Source organism: Echeneis naucrates, chromosome 10, assembly GCF_900963305.1.
Source record: "Echeneis naucrates chromosome 10, fEcheNa1.1, whole genome shotgun sequence".
Lineage (NCBI taxonomy): Eukaryota > Metazoa > Chordata > Actinopteri > Carangiformes > Echeneidae > Echeneis > Echeneis naucrates.
The window spans coordinates 12,774,657-12,794,073 of NC_042520.1; the positions used below are offsets into that span (position 1 = coordinate 12,774,657).

A 19,417-nucleotide genomic window follows, 5' to 3' on the forward strand; every position below is an offset into this window, starting at 1 on the left:
AACGTTGATCCAAAACGTTTTGCTATTCATTCAATCCCGAGAAAAAAACAGCAGTTAAAAGGAGGATCGTGTAGTCTGTGAGGAGTTTCAGCACCGCGGAGCTGTCAGCTTTATTCACGATCTGCTGAGATATCAGTGACGCGCAGTTATGGCGTTCATGAGCAGGTGTTTTATTCTCAAACAGCGACACCTCTTGAGTTAAAGTATTCTTTGAGGGGTTGTTTTTATATCATGGGATGAAAATGTATTCTTTTTCATCTTAGTTTATGTTTGAATTCATTATTATTCTGAAGATATTAGTCTCATGTCACCCTTTGCCATCTTAAAAGTTTGAAATTTCGGGATTTCCAATCTCTAAACCTGAGGCCAAAGATAAGATGACTTAATATTGATGAAACATAAATATAACAACAAATGTGTATATTTGATTCCTACCTGCAGAGTAGACGCTGCTGAGTCACTAGTGTCTGTCAGGCCTGTGCCTCTCGGTATACTGGACACGATGTATCTGGAGCCCTTTGGCACAGGCTGTCTGACCACCAGCTTTCCTTTCCTGGTCTCTGCTAGAAACAGACTGTACCAGTAGGCATCGTTGGACACCAGAGTGGAGTCTGCGATGGTGGAGTTCCTCTCACTGATCACACTGTTCCTGCAGGGAGGAGCTGCTTTGCTGGGTTTGACCTTCTGACACTTGAGCACGATGGTGACCAATATGGTGATGAGCAGGAGAAAGGACACAGAGCCCAGACCGATCACCAAGTACAGGTTGAGGTCTGAGAAGATGTCATACTCTAGAGGCACCTCAGTCATGTCAGAGTAGGCCTTAACAGCAGTCTCCACTGTGGACAGCTTGATGGTGACTGTAGCAGAGAGAGCAGGCTCTCCGTTGTCCTTGGCAACAACGACCAGTCTCTGATGACGTGGATCTCTGTAACTGAACATCCTCATAGTCCGGATTTCTCCGTTGTATTGGTCCAGACTGAACAAGGTGGCGTCAGTCACCTGCAGAAACTGGTAGGTAATCCGAGAGTTGTGCACCGAGTCTGTGTCCAAGGCTATCACCTTGGCAACCAGAGAGCCTTTATCTGTGGACCTGGGGATCTTTTCCTCCACCACTGAGCCGTGTGCTCGCCACGGAGACACGATGACGGGAGCGTTGTCGTTCTGGTCCACAATGATGATGTGGACGGTCACGTTACTGCTAAGCGGAGGAGAGCCAGAGTCTCTGGCCTCGATGTGGAAGAGAAACTCCTTCTCGATCTCGTAGTCAAAAGTTTTTAGAGCGTAAAGATTACCGTTCTCCGGATTGATGGAGAACAGCATGGACATGGAGGTGTTGGCTATCTCCTTCTCTAGGATGAAATAAACTAGATACTGGTTCTCATGGAGGTCAGGGTCAAAGGCAGTGAGCGAGCTGAGCAAGGCCCCAGGCGCGTTATTCTCCATTACACGTATGGTATAAAAAGACTGAGGGAACTGTGGAACATTGTCATTAACATCCAGCAGCTCTAACGTCATAGTTTCATTGTCAGATAAAGGAGGAGCTCCTCTGTCTGTAACAGTGAAAGTGATGTCATATTCTGGTACCTTCTCGCGGTCTAATGCCTCTGACACCACTAATTCATAATAGTTATCGGACGACTCTCTCAGTTTGAAAGGCATATTATCTGGAATATGAAGGTCGACCACTCCATTGTCTCCTGAGTCTTTATCACTGACACTAACTACAGCTATCACTGTGTCTAACTTGATGTTTTCATTAACTGGACTCTGGAATGACTTAATAGATATTTCTGGGTGGTTATCATTCATGTCCTCAACCAGAATCTTTATGGTACACTGTCCTGACAAACTATTGGCTCCATGGTCTGTTGCTATAACTTCCATGTCATAAATCCTGAAATCCTCATAGTTTAACATTCCCCTGACAGTAATTTCACCAGTAGAAGGATTTAGATTGAAGGTTTCTTGTGTTTTCTCTGATGTGTATAAACTATATGAGTATGTTATATCGGAGTTTGAGCCCTCATCCAAATCTGTTGCATTAAGATGAATAACAAGACTTCCAATGGGAGAATTTTCCAGTATTTTAATATTGTAAATCTTTTTCTCAAATGTAGGAGCGTTATCATTTGTGTCCATAACACGAACAATGACACTCGCAGTACCAGATCGAGCAGGTGTGCCTCCATCTACAGCTGTGAGTATTAAATTATGAACAGCCTGCTGCTCCCGGTCTAAAGTCTTTGTTAAGATCAATTCAGCAAACTTAGATCCGTCTCTTCCTGTCTGGACTTCAATATTAAAATATTCACTTTCACTCAGTTGGTATGTTTTCACTGAATTACTGCCAACATCAGGATCAACTGCGTTACTGAGAGCGAATCTCTCTCCTTTTGGTGTCGCTTCAGAGATGTCTAAATGTATGGCGTCTCTACGGAACTGCGGGGCGTTGTCGTTCATATCCAGAATTTCTACTTCTATGTTAAAAATACGATCTGGGTTTTCTAAAATTACTTCTAGTTTAAGATAGCATGAAGCTGATGACTTTGTAGGGCAGAGATATTCCCTGTCGATCTTCTCAACAATGTACAGTTCCCCGGTCTCTTTGTTCACATCCAGATATTTCTTATTAGCGATAATGTCGAGACGCATTTTCCTCTGATTCAGCGCTGTAATATCCAGGCTTAGATCAGCAGCAAGATTTGCGACAACTGATCCTTCTTTCATTTCCTCTGGTATTGAATAATGAGTCACTGAGCTCGATGCTTCGTGAAGAGTAGAAAAAAGAATAGAAACAACGAGCAGCACGTACCTTTTGCGAGACTCCATTGTGACAAATGATCGCATTGTTTGCTTTTTACAAGAGAGCTTCCTTAAAAATGTAGGTTGCCCGGAAAAGCCTATGTAAATTACTTATGTTAACGATGACCCAAATCGTATTGCCATCTATTCAATCCCGAGAAAAAAAACAGCAGTTAAAAGGAGGATCGTGTAGTCTGTGAGGAGTTTCAGCACCGCGGAGCTGTCAGCTTTATTCACGATCTGCTGAGATATCAGTGACGCGCAGTTATGGCGTTCATGAGCAGGTGTTTTATTCTCAAACAGCGACACCTCTTGAGTTAAAGTATTCTTTAAGGGGTTGTTTTTATATCATGCGATGAAAATTTATTCTTTTTCACATAAATTTAAGTTGAATTCATTATTATTCTGAAGAAATTAGTCTCATGTCACCCTTAGTAATCTTAAAAGTTTTGAAATATGGGATTTCCAATCTCTAAACCTGAGGCCAAAGATAAGATGACTTAATATTGATGAAACATAGATATAACAACAAATGTGTATATTTGATTCCTACCTGCAGAGTAGAAGCTGCTGAGTCACTAGTGTCTGTCAGGCCTGTGCCTCTCGGTATACTGGACACGATGTATCTGGAGCCCTTTGGCACAGGCTGTCTGACCACCAGCTTTCCTTTCCTGGTCTCTGCTAGAAACAGACTGTACCAGTAGGCATCGTTGGACACCAGAGTGGAGTCTGCGATGGTGGAGTTCCTCTCACTGATCACACTGTTCCTGCAGGGAGGAGCTGCTTTGCTGGGTTTGGCCTTCTGACACTTGAGCACGATGGTGACCAATATGGTGATGAGCAGGAGAAAGGACACAGAGCCCAGACCGATCACCAAGTACAGGTTGAGGTCTGAGAAGATGTCATACTCTAGAGGCACCTCAGTCATGTCAGAGTAGGCCTTAACAGCAGTCTCCACTGTGGACAGCTTGATGGTGACTGTAGCAGAGAGAGCAGGCTCTCCGTTGTCCTTGGCAACAACGACCAGTCTCTGATGACGTGGATCTCTGTAACTGAACATCCTCATAGTCCGGATCTCTCCGTTGTATTGGTCCAGACTGAACAAGGTGGCGTCAGTCACCTGCAGAAACTGGTAGGTAATCCGAGAGTTGTGCACCGAGTCTGTGTCCAAGGCTATCACCTTGGCAACCAGAGAGCCTTTATCTGTGGACCTGGGGATCTTTTCCTCCACCACTGAGCCGTGTGCTCGCCACGGAGACACGATGACGGGAGCGTTGTCGTTCTGGTCCACAATGATGATGTGGACGGTCACGTTACTGCTGAGCGGAGGAGAGCCAGAGTCTCTGGCCTCGATGTGGAAGAGAAACTCCTTCTCGATCTCGTAGTCAAAAGTTTTTAGAGCGTAAAGATTACCGTTCTCTGGATTGATGGAGAACAGCATGGACATGGAGGTGTTGGCTATCTCCTTCTCTAGGATGAAATAAACTAGATACTGGTTCTCATGGAGGTCAGGGTCAAAGGCAGTGAGCGAGCTGAGCAAGGCCCCAGGCGCGTTATTCTCCATTACACGTATGGTATAAAAGGACTGAGGGAACTGTGGAACATTGTCATTAACATCCAGCAGCTCTAACGTCATAGTTTCATTGTCAGATAAAGGAGGAGCTCCTCTGTCTGTAACAGTGAAAGTGATGTCATATTCTGGTACCTTCTCGCGGTCTAACGCCTCTGACACCACTAATTCATAATAGTTATCGGACGACTCTCTCAGTTTGAAAGGCATATTATCTGGAATATGAAGGTCGACCACTCCATTGTCTCCTGAGTCTTTATCACTGACACTAACTACAGCTATCACTGTGTCTAACTTGATGTTTTCATTGACTGGACTCTGGAATGACTTAATAGATATTTCTGGGTGGTTATCATTCATGTCCTCAACCAGAATCTTTATGGTACACTGTCCTGACAAACTATTGGCTCCATGGTCTGTTGCTATAACTTCCATGTCATAAATCCTGAAATCCTCATAGTTTAACATTCCCCTGACAGTAATTTCACCAGTAGAAGGATTTAGATTGAAGGTCTCTTGTGTTTTCTCTGATGTGTATAAACTATATGAGTATGTTATATCGGAGTTTGAGCCCTCATCCAAATCTGTTGCATTAAGATGAATAACAAGACTTCCAATGGGAGAATTTTCCAGTAAATTGATATTATAAATCTTTTTCTCAAATGTAGGAGCGTTATCATTTGTGTCCATAACATGAACAATGACACTTGCAGTACCAGATCGAGCAGGTGTGCCTCCATCTACAGCTGTGAGTATTAAATTATGAACAGCCTGCTGCTCCCGGTCTAAAGTCTTTGTTAAGATCAAATCTGCAAACTTAGATCCGTCTCTTCCTGTCTGGACTTCAATATTAAAATATTCACTTTCACTCAGTTGGTACGTTTTCACTGAATTACTGCCAACATCAGGATCGACTGCGTTACTGAGAGAGAATCTCTCTCCTATTGGTGTCGCTTCAGAGATGTCTAAATGTATGGCGTCTCTACGGAACTGCGGGGCGTTGTCGTTCATATCCAGAATTTCTACTTCTATGTTGAATATCCGTAACGGGTTTTCTAAAATTACTTCTAGTTTAAGATAACAAGAAGCGGATGATTTGAAATTGCAAATATATTCTCTGTCAATCTTTTCAACAACATACAATTCACCGGTTTCTTTGTTCACATCCAGATATTTCTTATTCGAAATAATGTCAAGACGCATCTTCCTCTGATTCAGTGTAGTCACGTCCAGGCCAAGATCAGCAGCGATGTTAGCCACAATCGATCCTTCTTTCATTTCCTCTGGTATTGAATAATGAGTCACTGAGCTCCATGCATCATTTAGGAAAGAAAACAGAATAGGAGCAATGAGGAGCACGTACCTTATTAAATTCTCCATTGTTACAAAGGACCGTATTGTTTCGTGGGTCCTGACGGTAAATATCTGTTTAGGATTCCAGGGAAAGCAAATGCGATTTCGTTGTAATGCCCCCGATCCCGATCATATGGAAAAAAAATCAATCCCGGAGATATTTCAGCACAAAACGGACGAGCTCGTTGTGGGAGCGGAGTTTCAGCAGCTCAGGTCTGTCAGCGTTATTCACATTCTGCCGAGATGTCAAAGACGCACAGTTATGGCGTTCATGGGCGGATATTTCACTCTCAAACAGCGACACCTCTTGTGTTATATAATTCTTTTAGTTTTGTTTAACATTGGTTGATGAAATTAACTTTTGTGATCAACGCGCGTTTTTACTTTATTTTGTTAAAAAGATTTTTGATTCAAGACAGAATTTGCAATCGTAATAATTAGAACTCTTCTCATTTAACAGTTACACGTTATATGTGTAAGACGAGAAGTGGCTTCAATTTGTCAAACATAAATGTACAAAAAATGTTTAGTTTCCTACCTGCAGAGTAGAAGCTGCTGAGTCACTAGTGTCTGTCAGGCCTGTGCCTCTCGGTATACTGGACACGATGTATCTGGAGCCCTTTGGCACAGGCTGTCTGACCACCAGCTTTCCTTTCCTGGTCTCTGCTAGAAACAGACTGTACCAGTAGGCATCGTTGGACACCAGAGTGGAGTCTGCGATGGTGGAGTTCCTCTCACTGATCACACTGTTCCTGCAGGGAGGAGCTGCTTTGCTGGGTTTGGCCTTCTGACACTTGAGCACGATGGTGACCAATATGGTGATGAGCAGGAGAAAGGACACAGAGCCCAGACCGATCACCAAGTACAGGTTGAGGTCTGAGAAGATGTCATACTCTAGAGGCACCTCAGTCATGTCAGAGTAGGCCTTAACAGCAGTCTCCACTGTGGACAGCTTGATGGTGACTGTAGCAGAGAGAGCAGGCTCTCCGTTGTCCTTGGCAACAACGACCAGTCTCTGATGACGTGGATCTCTGTAACTGAACATCCTCATAGTCCGGATCTCTCCGTTGTATTGGTCCAGACTGAACAAGGTGGCGTCAGTCACCTGCAGAAACTGGTAGGTAATCCGAGAGTTGTGCACCGAGTCTGTGTCCAAGGCTATCACCTTGGCAACCAGAGAGCCTTTATCTGTGGACCTGGGGATCTTTTCCTCCACCACTGAGCCGTGTGCTCGCCACGGAGACACGATGACGGGAGCGTTGTCGTTCTGGTCCACAATGATGATGTGGACGGTCACGTTACTGCTGAGCGGAGGAGAGCCAGAGTCTCTGGCCTCGATGTGGAAGAGAAACTCCTTCTCGATCTCGTAGTCAAAAGTTTTTAGAGCGTAAAGATTACCGTTCTCCGGATTGATGGAGAACAGCATGGACATGGAGGTGTTGGCTATCTCCTTCTCTAGGATGAAATAAACTAGATACTGGTTCTCATGGAGGTCAGGGTCAAAGGCGGTGAGCGAACTGAGCAAGGCCCCAGGCGCGTTATTCTCCATTACACGTATGGTATAAAAGGACTGAGGGAACTGTGGAACATTGTCATTAACATCCAGCAGCTCTAACGTCATAGTTTCATTGTCAGATAAAGGAGGAGCTCCTCTGTCTGTAACAGTGAAAGTGACGTCATATTCTGGTACCTTCTCGCGGTCTAACGCCTCTGACACCACTAATTCATAATAGTTATCGGACGACTCTCTCAGTTTGAAAGGCATATTATCTGGAATATGAAGGTCGACCACTCCATTGTCTCCTGAGTCTTTATCACTGACACTAACTACAGCTATCACTGTGTCTAACTTGATGTTTTCATTGACTGGACTCTGGAATGACTTAATAGATATTTCTGGGTGGTTATCATTCATGTCCTCAACCAGAATCTTTATGGTACACTGTCCTGACAAACTATTGGCTCCATGGTCTGTTGCTATAACTTCCATGTCATAAATCCTGAAATCCTCATAGTTTAACATTCCCCTGACAGTAATTTCACCAGTAGAAGGATTTAGATTGAAGGTTTCTTGTGTTTTCTCTGATGTGTATAAACTATATGAGTATGTTATATCGGAGTTTGAGCCCTCATCCAAATCTGTTGCATTAAGATGAATAACAAGACTTCCAATGGGAGAATTTTCCAGTATTTTAATATTGTAAATCTTTTTCTCAAATGTAGGAGTGTTATCATTTGTGTCCATAACACGAACAATGACACTTGCAGTACCAGATCGAGCAGGTGTGCCTCCATCTACAGCTGTGAGTATTAAATTATGAACAGCCTGCTGCTCCCGGTCTAAAGTCTTTGTTAAGATCAATTCAGCAAACTTAGATCCGTCTCTTCCTGTCTGGACTTCAATATTAAAATATTCACTTTCACTCAGTTGGTACGTTTTCACTGAATTACTGCCAACATCAGGATCAACTGCGTTACTGAGAGAGAATCTCTCTCCTTTTGGTGTCGCTTCAGAGATGTCTAAATATATAATGTCTCTACGGAACTGCGGGGCGTTGTCGTTCATATCCAGAATTTCTACTTCTATGTTAAAAATTCGCACCGGATATTCTAGTATAACCTCCAGTTTGAGATAACAAGACGGCTTTGCTAGACAAATGTATTCCCTGTCGATCTTCTCCACAATGTACAGCTCACCATTGTCTTTGTTCACATCCAGATATTTTTTATTTGCAATGATGTCAAGACGCATCTTCCTCGGATTCAGTGTTTTAACATCCAGGCCAAGATCAGTGGCAAGATTTGCTACCACTGATCCTCCTTTCATTTCTTCTGGTATTGAATAATGAGTCACTGAGCTCGATGCTTCATTTAGGAAAGAAAACAGAATAGGAGCAATGAGGAGCACGTACCTTTTGAAATTCTCCATTGTTACAAAGGACCGTATTGTCTTGTGCGAGCTGCCTGCAATTCACTCTTTGAAGTGTAGGTTTCCAGAGATTTTACATTGTGTTGTAAATGTCCTGATCCCAAACACAAGTGCAAAACATAATATAAAGTATATTTCCGCGAAAAAATCGAAGAGCCCGTTTTCAGAGCGGCGTTTCAGCACCACGGCGTTGACCACTTGACTGTCTGCGTCCTTCAAGGACTCACACATGACGTTCATGGCCTGATATTTTACTGGAAAACAACGCCACCCATCAGATTTTCCCAAGATTGCTTAAATACCTTTTATTTGAAGTAGAGTGAAATTTAATTCGCTGCTTTAAGAGTGAATTTAAAATGAGTAAAGATTAACAATGTTAAGTAGGAAGTGGTGGTTCGAGACATTAGTATTCTTTTAGACCAACTTGTAGAAGGGCTAGCTCTGTCTATCTATCCATCTCTCTCTCTGCCTGTCTGTCTAATTATCTATCTATTTGTCTGTCTGTCTGTCCATCTGTCTGGCTGGCTGGCTGGCTGGCTATTTAGCCATCTGTCTATTTATCTATCTGTCTGTGTGTCTGTCTGGCTGGCTGGCCGGCTATTTCTCCATCTGTCTATTTATCTATCTGTCAGTTTATCTGTCTGTCTATCTTCTGCTTCCGTCTTCTCTGACCTGCTCGGCAGCTGCGATGCCACTTTCTCTTGGCTGGTCACTTCTTTTTGGCGTTACGCTTTTGCTCAGTGAGGTCACCTCTCATATATGGGGATCACTTCCGGGTTATTGATTACCCGGCTTCACTCATTTAAATTCCCCCCGCGAAGACAAACCGTGAAAACACGAAGGATGAGTCGCAATCGCTGAAATGTCATTCTGTCCTGTCTGAGGTATGTACCGTACCGGGAGTCCTGTTTTTCGGCTTTAGTTTACCCACCCGTATTCAGCTGTCATCTTACCGGTATGCGTATTGAACGCAGTCCGCCCCAGACTGGTGAGCCCGTATTGGCTGTGTGTACAGACTGTCCCTCCGGTGTAGCCGATCCTGCAGCCCTGCTTCTAACGCAGACTCAGTCATGCTACACAGGCGGACATTTATTTATGTGGTCCAGTTGTCCTGAGAGGCAAAACGACTGAGCTGTGTGCGAGACAGTGTCTGCTCCGGTAAAGAGCACTGCTGGTGTTATTTTAACTGCTTTGCCTTTTCATTGTTGTTCTTTTTTCGAAATGTGGTTTGCCTGTTCTGTCAGTTCGCCTCTATTCCTAACTTGGTTTATCGTTTTTGGGTTTAGTCCTAGAAACCTTCGATTGTTACTTTGCTGTTGCGTTTTTAATTTTGTGTCCATGTATGCTCTTAAGAACAGTTTCCATAAACTGGGCTGTCCAGGGACGCTGACCACTGAGTTTGTGGTGCACCTACATGTAACATTATATTTTGTGTGTTGGTGGTAAATGTGTAGCTGTGGGGATTTGGTGGACATACTTAGGTTAACGGACTACTTGGTAGAAGAGTGTGCCCTGTGGACGGTCTTTTTATTCATTCTTTCTTTTTTCCCCAGTTACTTTAACCGGTTGAGGCCCAACTCCCATCCCCTTCCAATATGTGCAAAACCACTATTAGCTGTAGTACCGCTGCACTTTTCCCTTTAGTATCTACTATTGAGTCCTTTGTAGATTTTCCCTCTCCTTATTGCTAATAAAATGTAAATTGAATTTTAGGTGTCTAATAAATTTTGTGTAGTTGAAATGGAAGCCACGCCTCTGATCATTTTCTTTACTGATCTTTGTTCACTTGTACCTTTTTTAGAACTAGTCGTCAGTGGACTGAGGTGATGGTTGAGTGCCACCTTTCTATCTGTTGGTCAGGTCACAAACTAAAAATTATTTGTAACCCTAAAAGCATGATGCAAAACAACGTGATTAAATATTCATGAGTGTGAAATAAATTGTTTACGTGAGATTCCTACCTGCAGAGTAGAAGCTGCTGAGTCACTAGTGTCTGTCAGGCCTGTGCCTCTCGGTATACTGGACACGATGTATCTGGAGCCCTTTGGCACAGGCTGTCTGACCACCAGCTTTCCTTTCCTGGTCTCTGCTAGAAACAGACTGTACCAGTAGGCATCGTTGGACACCAGAGTGGAGTCTGCGATGGTGGAGTTCCTCTCACTGATCACACTGTTCCTGCAGGGAGGAGCTGCTTTGCTGGGTTTGGCCTTCTGACACTTGAGCACAATGGTGACCAATATGGTGATGAGCAGGAGAAAGGACACAGAGCCCAGACCGATCACCAAGTACAGGTTGAGGTCTGAGAAGATGTCATACTCTAGAGGCACCTCAGTCATGTCAGAGTAGGCCTTAACAGCAGTCTCCACTGTGGACAGCTTGATGGTGACTGTAGCAGAGAGAGCAGGCTCTCCGTTGTCCTTGGCAACAACGACCAGTCTCTGATGACGTGGATCTCTGTAACTGAACATCCTCATAGTCCGGATCTCTCCGTTGTATTGGTCCAGACTGAACAAGGTGGCGTCAGTCACCTGCAGAAACTGGTAGGTAATCCGAGAGTTGTGCACCGAGTCTGTGTCCAAGGCTATCACCTTGGCAACCAGAGAGCCTTTATCTGTGGACCTGGGGATCTTTTCCTCCACCACTGAGCCGTGTGCTCGCCACGGAGACACGATGACGGGAGCGTTGTCGTTCTGGTCCACAATGATGATGTGGACGGTCACGATACTGCTGAGCGGAGGAGAGCCAGAGTCTCTGGCCTCGATGTGGAAGAGAAACTCCTTCTCGATCTCGTAGTCAAAAGTTTTTAGAGCGTAAAGATTACCGTTCTCCGGATTGATGGAGAACAGCATGGACATGGAGGTGTTGGCTATCTCCTTCTCTAGGATGAAATAAACTAGATACTGGTTCTCATGGAGGTCAGGGTCAAAGGCGGTGAGCGAGCTGAGCAAGGCCCCAGGCGCGTTATTCTCCATTACACGTATGGTATAAAAGGACTGAGGGAACTGTGGAACATTGTCATTGACATCCAGCAGCTCTAACGTCATAGTTTCATTGTCAGATAAAGGAGGAGCTCCTCTGTCTGTAACAGTGAAAGTGATGTCATATTCTGGTACCTTCTCGCGGTCTAACGCCTCTGACACCACTAATTCATAATAGTTATCGGACGACTCTCTCAGTTTGAAAGGCATATTATCTGGAATATGAAGGTCGACCACTCCATTGTCTCCTGAGTCTTTATCACTGACACTAACTACAGCTATCACTGTGTCTAACTTGATGTTTTCATTGACTGGACTCTGGAATGACTTAATAGATATTTCTGGGTGGTTATCATTCATGTCCTCAACCAGAATCTTTATGGTACACTGTCCTGACAAACTATTGGCTCCATGGTCTGTTGCTATAACTTCCATGTCATAAATCCTGAAATCCTCATAGTTTAACATTCCCCTGACAGTAATTTCACCAGTAGAAGGATTTAGATTGAAGGTTTCTTGTGTTTTCTCTGATGTGTATAAACTATATGAGTATGTTATATCGGAGTTTGAGCCCTCATCCAAATCTGTTACATTAAGATGAATAACAAGACTTCCAATGGGAGAATTTTCCAGTAAATTGATATTATAAATCTTTTTCTCAAATGTAGGAGTGTTATCATTGGTGTCCAATACATGAACAATGACACTTGCAGTACCAGATCGAGCAGGTGTGCCTCCATCTACAGCTGTGAGTATTAAATTATGAACAGCCTGCTGCTCCCGGTCTAAAGTCTTTGTTAAGATCAAATCAGCAAACTTAGATCCGTCTCTTCCTGTCTGGACTTCAATATTAAAATATTCACTTTCACTCAGTTGGTACGTTTTCACTGAATTACTGCCAACATCAGGATCAACTGCGTTACTGAGAGAGAATCTCTCTCCTTTTGGTGTCGCTTCAGAGATGTCTAAATGTATGGCGTCTCTACGGAACTGCGGGGCGTTGTCGTTCATATCCAGAATTTCTACTTCTATGTTGAATATCCGTAACGGGTTTTCGAGTATGACCTCCAGTTTGAGATAACAAGACGGCTTTGCTAGACAAATGTATTCCCTGTCGATCTTCTCCACAATGTACAGCTCACCATTGTCTTTGTTCACATCCAGATATTTTTTATTTGCAATGATGTCAAGACGCATCTTCCTCTGATTCAGTGTTTTAACATCCAGGCCAAGATCAGTGGCAAGATTTGCTACCACTGATCCTCCTTTCATTTCTTCTGGTATTGAATAATGAGTCACTGAGCTCGATGCTTCATTTAGGAAAGAAAACAGAATAGGAGCAATGAGGAGCACGTACCTTTTGAAATTCTCCATTGTTACAAAGGACCGCATTGTCTTGTGCGAGCTGCCTGTAATTCACTCTTTGAAGTGTAGGTTTCCAGAGATTTTACATTGTGTTGTAAATGTCCTGATCCCAAACACAAGTGCAAAACATAATATAAAGTATATTTCCGCGAAAAATTCGAAGAGCCCGTTTTCAGAGCGGCGTTTCAGCACCACGGCGTTGACCACTTGACTGTCTGCGTCCTTCAAGGACTCACACATGACGTTCATGGCCTGATATTTTACTGGAAAACAACGCCACCCATCAGATTTTCCCAAGATTGCTTAAATACCTTTTATTTGAAGTAGAGTGAAATTTAATTCGCTGCTTTAAGAGTGAGTTCAAAATGAGTAAATATTAACAATGTTAAGTAGGAAGTGGTGGTTCGAGACATTAGTATTCTTTTAGACCAACTTGTAGAAGGGCTAGCTCTGTCTATCTGTCTGTCTGTCTATCCATCTCTCTCTCTGCCTGTCTGTCTAATTATCTATCTATTTGTCTGTCTGTCTATCTGTCTGGCTGGCTGGCTGGCTGGCTGGCTGGCTGGCTGGCTGGCTGGCTGGCTATTTCTCCATCTGTCTATTTATCTATCTGTCAGTTTATCTGTCTGTCTATCTTCTGCTTCCGTCTTCTCTGACCTGCTCGGCAGCTGCGATGCCACTTTCTCTTGGCTGGTCACTTCTTTTTGGCATTACGCTTTTGCTCAGTGAGGTCACCTCTCATATATGGGGATCACTTCCGGGTTATTGATTACCCGGCTTCACTCATTTAAATTCCCCCCGCGAAGACAAACCGTGAAAACACGAAGGATGAGTCGCAATCGCTGAAATGTCATTCTGTCCTGTCTGAGGTATGTACCGTACCGGGAGTCCTGTTTTTCGGCTTTAGTTTACCCACCCGTATTCAGCTGTCATCTTACCGGTATGCGTATTGAACGCAGTCCGCCCCAGACTGGTGAGCCCGTATTGGCTGTGTGTACAGACTGTCCCTCCGGTGTAGCCGATCCTGCAGCCCTGCTTCTAACGCAGACTCAGTCATGCTACACAGGCGGACATTTATTTATGTGGTCCAGTTGTCCTGAGAGGCAAAACGACTGAGCTGTGTGCGAGACAGTGTCTGCTCCGGTAAAGAGCACTGCTGGTGTTATTTTAACTGCTTTGCCTTTTCATTGTTGTTCTTTTTTCGAAATGTGGTTTGCCTGTTCTGTCAGTTCGCCTCTATTCCTAACTTGGTTTATCGCTTTTGGGTTTAGTCCTAGAAACCTTCGATTGTTACTTTGCTGTTGCGTTTTTAATTTTGTGTCCATGTATGCTCTTAAGAACAGTTTCCATAAACTGGGCTGTCCAGGGACGCTGACCACTGAGTTTGTGGTGCACCTACATGTAACATTATATTTTGTGTGTTGGTGGTAAATGTGTAGCTGTGGGGATTTGGTGGACATACTTAGGTTAACGGACTACTTGGTAGAAGAGTGTGCCCTGTGGACGGTCTTTTTATTCATTCTTTCTTTTTTCCCCAGTTACTTTAACCGGTTGAGGCCCAACTCCCATCCCCTTCCAATATGTGCAAAACCACTATTAGCTGTAGTACCGCTGCACTTTTCATTTTAGTATCTACTATTGAGTCCTTTGTAGATTTTCCCTCTCCTTATTGCTAATAAAATGTAAATTGAATTTTAGGTGTCTAATAAATTTTGTGTAATTGAAATGGAAGCCACACCTCTGATCATTTTCTTTACTGATCTTTGTTCACTTGTACCTTTTTTAGAACTAGTCGTCAGTGGACTGAGGTGATGGTTGAGTGCCACCTTTCTATCTGTTGGTCAGGTCACAAACTAAAAATTATTTGTAACCCTAAAAGCATGATGCAAAACAACGTGATTAAATATTCATGAGTGTGAAATAAATAGTTTACGTGAGATTCCTACCTGCAGAGTAGAAGCTGCTGAGTCACTAGTGTCTGTCAGGCCTGTGCCTCTCGGTATACTGGACACGATGTATCTGGAGCCCTTTGGCACAGGCTGTCTGACCACCAGCTTTCCTTTCCTGGTCTCTGCTAGAAACAGACTGTACCAGTAGGCATCGTTGGACACCAGAGTGGAGTCTGCGATGGTGGAGTTCCTCTCACTGATCACACTGTTCCTGCAGGGAGGAGCTGCTTTGCTGGGTTTGACCTTCTGACACTTGAGCACGATGGTGACCAATATGGTGATGAGCAGGAGAAAGGACACAGAGCCCAGACCGATCACCAAGTACAGGTTGAGGTCTGAGAAGATGTCATACTCTAGAGGCACCTCAGTCATGTCAGAGTAGGCCTTAACAGCAGTCTCCACTGTGGACAGCTTGATGGTGACTGTAGCAGAGAGAGCAGGCTCTCCGTTGTCCTTGGCAACAACGACCAGTCTCTGATGACGTGGATCTCTGTAACTGAACATCCTCATAGTCCGGATCTCTCCGTTGTATTGGTCCAGACTGAACAAGGTGGCGTCAGTCACCTGCAGAAACTGGTAGGTAATCCGAGAGTTGTGCACCGAGTCTGTGTCCAAGGCTATCACCTTGGCAACCAGAGAGCCTTTATCTGTGGACCTGGGGATCTTTTCCTCCACCACTGAGCCGTGTGCTCGCCACGGAGACACGATGACGGGAGCGTTGTCGTTCTGGTCCACAATGATGATGTGGACGGTCACGTTACTGCTGAGCGGAGGAGAGCCAGAGTCTCTGGCCTCGATGTGGAAGAGAAACTCCTTCTCGATCTCGTAGTCAAAAGTTTTTAGAGCGTAAAGATTACCGTTCTCCGGATTGATGGAGAACAGCATGGACATGGAGGTGTTGGCTATCTCCTTCTCTAGGATGAAATAAACTAGATACTGGTTCTCATGGAGGTCAGGGTCAAAGGCAGTGAGCGAGCTGAGCAAGGCCCCAGGCGCGTTATTCTCCATTACACGTATGGTATAAAAGGACTGAGGGAACTGTGGCGCATTGTCATTGACATCCATCAGATTTACAGTTATTGTTATATTATCAGATAATTGAGGAGTTCCAGCATCTGTCACTATCAGCATTATATCATATTCTGGCACCTTTTCACGATCCAACGGCTCAGACACTATAAGCTTATAATGCATGGGTCTTTCTGATGACTTGTTCAGAATAAATGGCATTGGCTGGTGTATTGATAAACTCACTTTTCCATTATCGCCAGTGTCTCTGTCACTTATGCCGACCACAGCTATGACAGTGCCCACTGGGATATTCTCATCCACCGTGTTTTTGACCGACTGTATTACGATGTCTGGGTAATTGTCATTCATATCAGTCACTTGGACTATTACTCGACACTGTCCTAATAAAGGATGGACGCCTTTGTCTCTGGCCTCAATGTGCATCTCATAAATTTTCATATCTTCATAGTCAATAGTACCTTTCACAGTTATCTCTCCCGACGCAGGATTCAATGCAAAGACATCTTGTGTTTTTTCGGAGGTGTAAAGGGTGAACGAGTACACAATCTCTGAATTCACACCTTCGTCAGGATCTGTAGCGTTCAACTTCAGTACTAAGGTTCCGATTGGGGCGTTTTCTCTCATGTTAATCGTGTACGTCTGCTCTTCAAACCGAGGAGGATTGTCGTTTGTATCCTGCACTCTGACAATGATATTGGCTGTGCCGGAGCGCACAGGGACCCCTCCGTCCACAGCAGTTAGAATTAAATTATGAACAACATTTTCTTCCCTGTCTAAAGACTTTGTCAGAACTAAATCAACATATTGAGTTCCATCACTGCCCGTCTGAATTTCGATGGCGAAATGTTGGCTCACGCTGAGTTTGTATGTTTTGATTGTGTTTATGCCGACGTCTGGATCCACAGCATTGGGCAGGGAGAATCTCTCTCCTGGTGTAGCTGATTCTGACACATCCAGCTCGACTCTGTCTCGTCGAAAGTTCGGAGCATTGTCATTTATGTCCGTTATTCCAAGTTCAATGTTGAAGATACGTAAGGGACTTTCTATGATAAAATCCAGCTTTAGGAAGCAGGATGTAGGTTTCGCCGGACAAAGATATTCCCGGTCCACCTTTTCCACAATGTACAGCTCTCCCGTCTTTTTGTTAAAATCTAGATATTTTCTGTTTGTAAAAATATCAAGTTTTACCTCTCGTTGTGCCAAACTTCCAGGCTCAAGCCCCAAATCCGCTGCGAGATTCGCCACAACAGAACCTATTTCCATCTCCTCGGCTATTGAGTACCGCGTCACAGACAAAGCACTGGGCCATGCAGCGCACAAGACAAAGATGGTGGTCCAAAGAGTCATCCTTTCATCTGCAGGTAACAATAATCCAGCTACCAAAAACATTTGCTGTTTCACTTTATTTCAAAGACCAGCCAAAATATCTCACAGTTCTGACGCTAATTTAAAAAATGATGCTCGTATCTCCCGGAAAGCGGTCTCCTACACCCCTTTTTAATGGGTGTGTCATGATTTCATGAAGGAGAGTTGCATTATGCTTTGGTGGTCTGCAGTGACACCATGTGACAGAAACGGCCGGAAGCGCGAGAGCTTCTCTCGAATCAGTCCTGATGGCTATGAGCCAAATGTGGTTTCTCAGAGTAGAGCAGAGTAACATTTAAGAAGAGCCACCAATGTGCCTTTTGGATGTTTAGTCTCAGCAAATTAATCTCACATTTGTCTCGTTAATAAAAACACCATGTGCTTACGCCCTCCCCCAAATATCCTTATGAAACATTTTTTGATCGACAAACTAAGCTGTTAATCATGTACCCCACCCTAACCCAATGTTGGCCGAGATTGGGGGAAAGGTGTCATAGCTTTCCCTTTCCCCATATTGAACAAACAACAGGTAAAAATATGAATAAACACACACACACACACACACACACACACACACACACACACACACACACACACACACACACACACACACACACACATACAGGTAAAAGGCAGAAATGTAGTCCCTGCAACTTTCTCATAACCTGCCATCACATGCACATTACAGTCCAGTGACACACAATCTAAAGTATTAGTAAAACACTGCAAGTAAAACTGCCTCACACCTCCATCAGTACCTATCCAACAAGCTTTCAATCAAGACACAACAAAGGAGACAACTCTTGTTACATCAAGCGAGCACAAGTAATAAAAAATAGCATTTAAATGGAAAGAGTCCCTATTTTACACAGTTTAATTGCATTTTTATCATTTGGGATTTTCTGTGCAGCTGTGTGTGCAATTTTATGTGAAACAGAGGAATCAAAAGAAATTAAAAGTTGGCTAATAGCTTCTGGGTGGTCACTGCTTTTATTCCACCTGGAGCAAATATAGGCTGCAAGATACAGAAACATTTTTGTACTATTCACAGTACAGTCAGACTGTGTATTAGCTGTTCACCAGGCGTAGAAATGAGGACAACCATGAACGTTCCTGCTCAGCCTAATTATAATTATATCAATCAATGCATTCTAACTTCCTCATATTGAGTTAATCCAACAGAAGCTTGATGCACTGACTGCATTTGTCTGCAATCTCTAGTGAAATTTAATTTGGTTTGGAAAATATGTGCTAACTTCATTCCTCACAGAAACACTGTCATGAGTGAAATACTGTATGGCTCTAATTTCAACAGTGCTGTACTCACATGTGATTCATCTGAAGTTTCTTATAATCATTATTATTCTTATGACATTTAAGGTGTTTTTCTGCTATGTATTTGTCTCATAGTAGAAAAGAGAGGACAAAACTAAATGAGTGCTAGCTTTTCTTTTATTTCACTACAAATATAATCAACAGATTTCCCCTTTTTACTGCATGTTTTATTACATAAACTGAATTTACGCCTAACCCTCTTTGAAATGATTCTTAGTCAAAGCTGCCCTCTGGTGGAAAAAACGTGTCATCAAATTACTGTTTAAAGAAGCTGCAAATGTTCATAATTTACAGTTATGTATCTGGGTATAAGTCAATGAATATAGTTACAGTATCCTGTATAAGGGAAAGCTGGCCTGTACTTGATTTCCATTCAAATTGAAGATCTGCTTAATCTATTATTCTCAAAAGGTCTAACTATTTATTTTCATACTTATCAGCAGTTTCTTTTTTCAGTGTTGCTTGAGGGAATCCACATAGGAAGAGTGATTCCCCCCCCACCCAAAATCAAATCTTGCTGGACTATAACTACATTTACAAGTAGTTTACCCAACTGGATCCTGAAAGTGTTTGTACTTTAAATATTTAAAATTTTGACCACTCTATACTCCATCCAATATATTTGAAGAAAAAATATTAATAATGCAATGTAGTTGCTATAGTTAATTTGCAGCTCAATATATTACACAGAAATATCAGATTCTATAAAGTGATGAATTGTTGTAGATTTAAGAAC

At 43.3% G+C, this 19,417-nt stretch overlaps 4 protein-coding genes across 4 annotated transcripts; all 4 read right to left on the reverse strand.

Annotated features, from left to right (window-relative positions):
* Positions 1-354: 354 nt before the first annotated feature.
* LOC115050461 (protocadherin beta-16-like) lies at positions 355-5,940 on the reverse strand. The gene is made up of 3 exons (XM_029513296.1): positions 3,359-5,940; positions 436-1,770; positions 355-360 (listed from the first exon to the last, which is right to left on the reverse strand). Exons 1-3 carry the CDS (start codon positions 5,753-5,755, stop codon positions 355-357), a joined length of 3,738 nt encoding a protein of 1,245 aa, XP_029369156.1. The 5' UTR covers positions 5,756-5,940.
* A 314-nt stretch (positions 5,941-6,254) lies between these two features.
* On the reverse strand, positions 6,255-8,669 carry LOC115050169 (protocadherin alpha-C2-like). Its single transcript, XM_029512938.1, has one exon. It carries the CDS (start codon positions 8,655-8,657, stop codon positions 6,255-6,257), a length of 2,403 nt encoding a protein of 800 aa, XP_029368798.1. The 5' UTR covers positions 8,658-8,669.
* Positions 8,670-10,579: 1,910 nt separating this feature from the next.
* On the reverse strand, positions 10,580-13,027 carry LOC115050462 (protocadherin alpha-C2-like). Its single transcript, XM_029513297.1, has one exon. It carries the CDS (start codon positions 13,025-13,027, stop codon positions 10,580-10,582), a length of 2,448 nt encoding a protein of 815 aa, XP_029369157.1.
* A 1,768-nt stretch (positions 13,028-14,795) lies between these two features.
* Positions 14,796-18,380, reverse strand: pcdhb (protocadherin b). Its single transcript, XM_029513298.1, has 3 exons — positions 18,346-18,380; positions 14,947-17,281; positions 14,796-14,834 (listed from the first exon to the last, which is right to left on the reverse strand). Exons 1-3 carry the CDS (start codon positions 18,378-18,380, stop codon positions 14,796-14,798), a joined length of 2,409 nt encoding a protein of 802 aa, XP_029369158.1.
* Between the last annotated feature and the right edge of the window lie 1,037 nt (positions 18,381-19,417).